Below are 9143 nucleotides of genomic sequence, written 5' to 3' on the forward strand. Positions count from 1 at the left end.
ATTTTGGGACCCCTCTGCACGTCGCCTGTGCCCGGGAGCATCTGGACTGTGTCAAAGTGCTGCTCAATGCAGGTGTGTGGTGTTTACCTGAGCTGGTATTCACCTGAGCCAGTGTTTACCTGCATGGGTGGTTTTCTTGCACTGTGCCCAGTTCAGGTCAAACAGACCAGGGTTTGTAGTTGGCTCTCCCACTTGCCAGCTGAGACTTTAGACCTCAGTTTCTATATCTTAAAACTGCAGAAAACAAAACTTATTTTGCAGAGCTGTTGGGAGGATTCATGATAATGATTCCATAGTACCTGGTGTGTGCCTGGTGTTCTACACATGCCTATAATTATTTTTAGAGGACACAGGCAACTATCGCAACATCTGCCTGATGAGGCTGCTCTGTCTGAATCTGGGAGAGACGGGGGCCTATGGGAAATAGAGTTGGCAGCGTTTAGGAGAGTGGAGCATTTGGAATCCAGGCCATGGTCAGCTGTTCAAAAAAGGCTCAGGATAGAGAGATTCTCAAGGTGGAAAAACCCCAAGACCAAAAAACCCCAGCCAACTGAGAATTAGGTTCAGGACCTGCCTACACCAGAAGTTTTAAAATGTAGCCAAAGTGGATATTGGCAAGGTTTTTTTTTTTTTTTATTATGAAGCCAAGTTAAATGTTTTGTTGAAGTAAAATTTTAGCTCAGCCAGTTCATCCATGATGGGTGTGGCGTAGGATTAAAAAAACCCAAAAAACTGTTCAGAAATAGGAAGATTATGAATCCCCCCCCCCAGACGGTTGTCATTTGAGCTTAAGTTACATGTAGTTTTTTATAGAGAATCTTATTTACTTTAATGTACCACTTTTAGGTCTTTTTAGTGGAAAAGATTCATTTTGGGTAAAGTTAGTGATTGGGGTATTTTTTATTTTTAATACGGTGATAAAATATCCACATTAGAAATAGCCATAAGTTCTTCCAGCTGAATAGCTTATCCGATGACGGATCTGTTTCTATCAACGCAGGGCAGTTCCATTCCTGTCCGGCTTTTATGGGCTCAGTACACATCAGATCCATTTTTTTCTTTATTTCCTTTTTGTGTGGCTGTAGGGGAAAGGATCAACTGAGCATTTTAACGCCAGCATCCTTTCTGGATTAGTGAGAACTAAGTTGTGACTCCTTAGTAAGTGACAGAAAATCAGTTCCAATGGGGGGAACAGTGAAAGGCATTTCTTGGTTCAAGTAACTTAAAGGAGGAGAAGCAGAGCTGGTTTAGGGTCAGTTTGACCCAGTGGCTCCATAGTATCACCAAGCCCTCAGTTCCTTTGAATTTTGCAATTCTGCTTTCTTTAGTGTTAGCTTTACCCTAAGCCTAGTTTCACTGATAGCAGTCAAATGGCTGCAGCAGATTCAGGTTTAAAATCTAAACGCTTGGCTTTTTAAGGCTGAAATCAGTTCCAATGGGGGGAACAGTGAAAGGCATTTCTTGGTTCAGGTAACTTAAAGGAGGAGAAGCAGAGCTGGTTTAGGGTCAGTTTGACTCAGTGGCTCCATAGTATCACCAAGCCCTCAGTTCCTTTGAATTTTGCAATTCTGCTTTCTTTAGTGTTAGCTTTACCCTAAGCCTAGTTTCACTGGTAGCAGTCAAATGGCTGCAGCAGATTCAGGTTTAAAATCTAAACGCTTGGCTTTTTAAGGCTTCTGGTAGCTTCTTCAGAAGAATGAAGAATTTCCTTTCCTGCACACCTCCCGTATGTCCCATTGTCCCAAACTGGGCCTCATGTCCAAATCTTAACCAATCCCTTTGGCCTCAACTCTGCTAATTCTGATTGGCTCAAGCCAGGGTTATTTGAACCAATTACTGTGGTGTGGGGGGAGGGATTGAACCAATCAGAGCTCACACCTGGAGCTGTGATTATGTGGGCCCTGTTCACCCCACCCCAGCACCCCTGCTGCACATTACAAGGTGACAGCATGGGGGCGTGGGCGGAGGTTGGAAAGGAAGCAGGGGCAACCGTAACATCCATTATAGCCTTAAATCAGGATTCTCGGTAGCTCTCCAACAGTTTCCTTATACCTAGGGAATTAAAAATGAATAGAATTTTCTTGGGGAAGCCTCTCTGGTCTGATGTCAGGGTTAGCTTGATGCTCATTGTTACCCTCAAGCCGTCAGCTCTACACATTTTCTAATCTACTCAGATGGTCACTTTTAACATCCCTTGTTAGATCCAATGGATTATCTTTTTCTTTTTTTTTTTCATTAGAAACTATTTCTTGGCTGGCCCTGTGGCGCACTGCTACAGGGCGCCGTTTGGGAGCGTGGTGGTGCTCCCGTCGAGGGTTCGGATCCCACATACAGACCGGTTCCCGCTCACTGGCTGAGCTAGGTGTGGGCGCAGCACCGAGGGTTGCGATCCGTTGCCGGACACGATAAAAGACAAAAAGGAAAAAAAAAAGAAACTATTTCTTCATTGTGGGAAATATCGAAGCTACAGGGAAGTAGAGAGCAGCAGCAGCATGCCCCCATGAACTCCTAGATGGTTTAAAAGTAGTGATTCTGAGCTTCTGAGGTCGGCTCACAGACCCCCTGGAAAACCTAAGTAAAGTCAGGGACATGTCTCTAGAAAAATATGCAGGCACTTTCATGTGTAACTTGAAGAAGGCCCAGGCCCCGTGTGAGAAGCTGAGCTATGGAGCAACCACCTTGTACCTGCGGGGTGGTTCTCCTTGTTGGCAGTGAGGCCAGGTCAAGGAACTAGATTATATCTGCCAAGGAGGAGGGCTGGGGCAGGTGAAAGTCCAGTTATTATGGTGAAGCAATTTTTAATCTGCTCACTAAATGTTTAACTCTTCCGGGAGCATTCAGAAGGAGCTAATCAAGGACTGCAGCTTCTACCTTCTCAGCACAGTCCTTGGCACGACGTATTTCCCTTTATTGTTACAAAAAGTGTGTACTGAGCCATTTGTGCTTCTGTTCCACGATTGTGCTGGCTCTTGGTGTGCTAAGGTGCGTTAGTCTCTTCACTCTGCTGGCCATGGTTTTACTCTAATTAATTAGTTCACTTTAATCCTATTTCACTTTGGAATTAGGATTTTGATAATGAGCTGACGTTGACCCCTTTTCTCTGGAGCGTGAAGCTGAGAGTTTTTAACGCGAAGGTGGTGTGGGTTGTTTTGCTGGATTCCAGTGTCTGTCTGTGTCTCTCTGTCTCTCTCTCACTCTCATTTCAAGGCACCCTTGGTTCAAGGTTAACCATCCTGCTCCACACAAAGCCACTTTCTTTCCCCTCCCTTCCCCCTGCTTTCTCCTTTCCTTCCTTCCTCTGTCTCTGTTCATGCCGCCGTCCCACCTGCAATGTGTGTGTTTTATCTCTTTGTGGTTTTGTGAGCTACACATATCAGTCGAGGCATACCAGGGCACTTCAAAAAGTTCACGGAAGAATAGAATTAAAAGATAATAGGGATCTTCCCATGAACTTTTTGAAGTGCCCTCGTATATATTTGTAGTAGACACAGATGACATCTTGCTCTGTCTTCCTTACATGCAGCACTGCACTTCCATGCTCCATCTGAGTTGCCTGGTCTGTGCACGTCCAGTCTGGCATTTCTAGTGGCGGCCAACAAGCCCAGCTTCCCTCCTTATTAACCATCCTTTCTTTACACCCAAACGATGCCAAGCACATGTTTTAAAAGATCTCACTGAGTACTCTGGGAAGGCCACCTCTTTGGAAGAGTCACTGTCCCTGGCCTTGTTTGTGGACCTGCCATTGCCAGCAGCATGGAAGGGAGGGTGGTTTCTAGAGCTCTTTCCAGCCCCGGTTTTCTCTCGGACCCTGTGAGAACTGCTCTGGTTCCCTTCTGCCCCTTCTCCACTATTAAACAGCAGTAATCACAGTCACTTTCCTTCCCAACGCAAGAATGTTGCCAGCATTAATCACATGAGAGAAAGCTATTTGGATGTTAGATTCTGTGGCCTTTACAATTGATTTTTCATTACAAGTGCATGTTTAGTGTTAGAATGTACCTTTGCATTATGATTGCTACACTATAACAATTATTTATTGCGACAGTACTGGAAGAAGACCCCTGATGTGAGAGAGTGTTTGGATTGTGGGGAAAATATTTCTTTTATGTAATGGATTGCTTTTTATTATTATTTTTGTAATCCATTTCTGCCAAATTAAATAATTAAGTAATCCAGCCTTCTTTCTAATCGAGGGATCCTTTTCCCTGACCCAAATGCTGAGTTTCAGCTGTGGGAAGTGGAACAACCTTTTCGTCGCTTGTGTTATCGTGTTGGAGTGCCTGCTGTATTCTCAGGATCTCACGTGAACACTGTTATGAACATGGTTCTTACGTTCTGTTAGGGGACTGAAAATATTTTTAATCAGAAGGCAGAAAGCAGGATTTTTTGAATGTCTTTTGAGCAGTGACATTAAAAATTGTAAAAGCCTGACCCTCTAAAATAATCATTAATTGGTGGCATGCTGGTGGTCTGATTTTTTAAAAATCTTGCTTCTGGTAATATTTTGTGATTGTGGTTTGAATCTGTTTGGGAGGATTATTTTATTCTTGCTCAGCTATTTGCTTGGTTTCTCAGAAATACTTTTCTCTTTTTTCGCTTCTCCTATAACCTTTTTATCTACCCAGGAGCAGACTTCAAAGTTGATATTTTCTTCCAAAGAAAAATTTGAGGCTCCAGGAGATCCCATTGTATACTCACAGAATCAGTGACGGCCGTGTCCTAAGAATGGCATTTTACACAAATTGTATTTTTATCAAAATATTTATAATGCATTGAAAAATGCCATATTTAGCTACAAATTCTTGCATCTTTCTGAATGTCTGCTATTATCCCGAGAAGGATGAGGAGGGCAGAGCTGAGTTCACAGTTAGGAGACTTCATCTCTTATCTGAGCTCCATGTCATTTTGGGTACATTATGTTTTCCCTTTGTTCTCCCCTTTTGTGAAAAAAATATTTATATTTAAGGAATATTCATTCTTGCATTCAACCAGTATTTTTAGAGCCTCTGTCTTGTGAGCAGCTAGGAAGAAGTAGGACATGTCTGTGCACATGGGCGGCTCAGCCTGAGCTTCCAGAAATCTAAGGATCTCTGGGGCAGAATGTATAGGGTGTTAGAACTGGCGGTTAGCACATGATGACATTTTTGGTTTTATTTTTCTTCTTTTTGGTTCTGTTTCCAGTTCTATTTCTTTATCATTTGCTACCTGTTTTTAGCTCTCTTCTCCTAAAAGAAAATAAAAGTAATCACTGCTTTCAGATTTTGCAAAACATTTTTGAAAAAGCTCCAGGAGAAGTCTGTCTTGGTTTTGTTTGCTGGATGAGGACTGCTTTTGCATACTGTGCTGAGTGAACTACAAGCCACTTTTTCTCTTGGCTCCAAATCCTCTCCTTGGTGACATTTGTTCTCTGCTCTGGGCCTCCAGGGGCCAATGTGAACGCAGCCAAACTTCACGAGACGGCCCTTCACCACGCGGCCAAGGTGAAGAACGTGGACCTCATCGAGATGCTCATTGAGTTTGGAGGCAACATCTATGCCCGGGACAACCGGGGCAAGAAGCCGTCTGACTACACGTGGAGCAGCAGCGCCCCTGCCAAGTGCTTCGAGTACTACGAGAGTGAGCGGCTTCCGTCTGCAATATCCCTTCTCCAGGCAGCCAGCACCTCCTGCTTTCTGTCTGCACCCCTGCCTTGCTAGTTTCCCCTGAGCTTCTGCTGAGGGCTTGGTCTTTAGCCCTGAGTGCCTGTGCTTTGCCACTAGGACATGCACCTGAGACTAGTCTGCTGGGGCTGTTTCATGCAGATGCACCAGTTCCTCCTGGGTGCCCTGGGCCGGCGACACTCTCTATGAGAGTTGGACACGTGCCTGGAGCAGCAGGAGCTCACTGCTAGCACCTGCCCTGCCACCAAACCCTCTACCTGTGCCTTATTTGGCTGGAAGCTTAACAAACGAGCCCACTAGCTGCAGATTAGTTCTTTGCTGACAAATCTGCATGCTGAGCTATAATACGGTGGCTTAAAAAAAACAAAACAAAAAACCTCCCAAACCCACAAAATGAAATCCCAGTGGACATCACCCACATTCTATTTCCTGATCTTCCTTCCTTGGGTCCCTTTCTGGCAACCTTCCAGAGAAGACATGCCGGGCACATCCTATTTCTAGGGGAAAGGGAGGATTTTCCAATTCCATCTTGGAATTGGTCGAAGGACATTATGCTCTTTCCTGAAACTGACCTCATGTCCTTCCTGGTTCCTTTTTTACAGAGACACCTCTGACCCTGTCACAGCTCTGCAGGGTGAGCCTGAGGAAGGCCACCGGCATCCGCGGGCTGGAGAAGATCGCCAAATTAAACATCCCTCCCCGGCTCATTGATTTCCTTTCCTACAACTGAACAGTGGGAGCAGGGGCCAGGCAGGCTGGGACTCACCTGGCTGCTTCCCTGGCTGTGCCCAGTGCTGGGCTGGAGAGATTCTGCCTGTTTGTTTGAAATGGCATAAATGCTATAGATAGAATGGCGCTCCTTTGAGTGCTTTCTGGCTGTCCCGTTCCATCTTCTCTCCTGAATCCTGGGAAATTCCCACGCATTGGGAAGGCCTGTGTCTCAGATCACAGTTGTGGCTGTGTCCCTGTGCTGTCTCACCAGTCTCCCTCTTTTCTCCCACCTGCCTCAAAGGCTCTCTCAGGATAGGTGGCTTAAGGAGAACCGAGGAGGCAGGCGGGGCTGGGGCCCCAGGCACTGCTGTCGGTTTCCATGCTACAGACATACCTGGTCCCAGCTGCTGGCCATCTCTGAGTCAGCACCAGGCAGCCCTCCATGTTCAAAGGTGGGATTCCGACCCCGTGGCCTGGGACAGCCACTCTGCTACCACATGGATGCTTTTTCTGGAGAAGTGGTTGGCATTCTCCATGCCCACCTGTGCCCAGGTGTATCCGTCACTCAGGGGCTTTATATGGATCTTAGTGGGGGAAGGCTCTGGCTTTGTACCCCCACAACTAGCACAGTGTTTCTTAGGAAGTTTGTCTTCAATGTTAGGTCTCAACTCTTTAAAAAAGTTTACGTGGGATAAAAAACTTTTTGCAGTTTTTGAGGCTGCTGTAACACTAATGTTTTGTAAATGAGCCATTCAAACAGAAGGGGACATGACGGCGTGTTAGTGTATTTCTCACGGAAGTCATTTCCAGTATAAACGGCTGTTGGGAGACTCTTTAGGGATTGTTTTTCATCTGTTTCCACAGTTGCCAAATGAATTTTTCACCCACCTGAAGTTTCGCTAACTCCTTGAAGCTATAAAATGAGGAGAAGCAGTTGCCAGCACCCAGTGGGTGCTATCACTCGCTAATCCTTCCATTTTTGTGGATAATAACAGTAAATGATTCTACATGATAAGCCACAAGGTGAAATATTTAGTAGTCTATTCAGACTGCATTTGCCCACCTAAGATTCTGTATCTCAACAACAACGAAAACCACACACAACAGGGAGATGAACTAGAGGAATTTTGTGTAGTTAATTCAGGTGTATCTGGTTTCTGGGGAAATGGAGACAGCACCACTTATGAATGTTCATGTGGTCAGTGTGCCCAGAAATGGGAACGGGGTGGTCACCAGATACTCCTGGGTCTGCCTCAGCCTCCCACCCCCAAATAGCATGAGACGGAGCCGGCCCAGGTGATGCCAATTGTGTCACATGACCAGAGGCATCTCTCCACATGGTTACTTGGGTGGGGCCACAGATCTGGTGAAAGACTTCGTGTTGGTGCGCTGGATATTTCCTTTCTCCAGTGTGTTAGCCGTCGTCGTGGCAGGACTTCCTCTTAAACCAAGAAGAGCCATTCTCGTTCTGTTATAGTCTTAGATACAAGTTCTGGATAAATCATTGTTTCTGCATGGAATAATAATTTTTTTAAAAAAAGCGTTGGGTTCTGCCCCTTTCATCTTCATAAAGAAACTTGCCTCTAGCCATGAAATCTGCAACCATCTCTACCCCATATAGCACTTAGTACAGACCAGATCCCCACACTCAATGAAATATTGCTCAATAAAAGTGGGTGAATGAGGTTTATCCTGTGTTCATGTGACCTTGTTCTTATGGGGGTGGAAACACTGGGATAGGTTTCATCCTGTGTGAATGAAGAGGGTTGCCCTCTGCTTCGTGTGTTTTAGAAGGTCAAGTGATGGCTGCTGAGCCTGCTGTGCAACCACACACACCTTCTGCCTCCTCCCCGGTCTCCTGTCGCTCACTTCAGCATCACCGTGATGTGGACCTTCTCGGGGGAGACAGACACTGTCCAAGGGACCCGAAGACTGGGATTTTAGGTCCTCCTCCATCCTTAAACAGGGCTGTGACTATAGACAAGTTTGTCTGCTCCTCTGGGCCTCTATTGTCCCAGCTGCAAAATGAGGATGACAGGTCAGACTTTGACGTCGAAAGGAGCTTGATGACAGCCATTCAACCAGTCCCTTCATCTCACAGGCCCCAATAGTCTTACAGGTTTCTATGAGGCTGAAGCAGGTTTTTAAAAGATGCCTTGAAAAGTGTAAAGTGCTCCCCAAATATAAAAGGTATGTGGCTATGACTGCAGATCTTATAGCTCTGTAAACTATTCTCATCTGACTTTGAGATGGTTCCCCTATTTCAGGAGGACTATAGTCAGGAGACTTCTCAGTTTACATTTTGAAACTTGATGTGCAGTTGACAGATTTGGAGATGACGTTTGCAACATGTATAACAAATAATTGTTAATCAAAAAATATAAAGATATATCTATAAACCGTCAAAGAAAAAGATTATTAATCCAATAGGGGAAAAAAACAAACAACCCCCCCCCAAAAAAAAACAGGCAAAGAAAATGAACAGGGAATTTACAAAAGAGGAATTTTCTAATGTCCACTCAAGGGAAAGGCTGCTCAATAGTGATCAGGGAAATGCAAATTAATGAATATTTAACTCAACAAAGTGATACCATTACATACCATCATCGTGACAAGCATTGAAAGGTCTGAAAATTTCATGATGGGGAGGGACTCAGAGGCTGCTACTGGGGAATAAATTGATATCTCTACTTTGGAGAGCTATTAGGTAATATCTAGTATAATTAAAAATATGCATCCTCCATATCCCCAGTAATTATTTTATAAATACAC

The 9143-nt window shown here is 44.9% G+C and overlaps 1 protein-coding gene across 1 annotated transcript; it reads left to right on the forward strand.

Annotated features, from left to right (window-relative positions):
- Positions 1-5: 5 nt before the first annotated feature.
- Positions 6-8061, forward strand: LOC103581740 (ankyrin repeat and SOCS box protein 13-like; the record flags this gene model as incomplete). The annotated part of the gene is made up of 3 exons (XM_008563498.1): positions 6-72; positions 5425-5616; positions 6263-8061. Coding segments are annotated over 3 exons (387 nt in total), but the record flags the coding sequence as incomplete, so codon positions are not given.
- Between the last annotated feature and the right edge of the window lie 1082 nt (positions 8062-9143).

This window comes from Galeopterus variegatus, unplaced genomic scaffold (assembly GCF_000696425.1).
Source record: "Galeopterus variegatus unplaced genomic scaffold, G_variegatus-3.0.2 Scaffold13824, whole genome shotgun sequence".
Classification (NCBI taxonomy): Eukaryota; Metazoa; Chordata; class Mammalia; order Dermoptera; family Cynocephalidae; genus Galeopterus; species Galeopterus variegatus.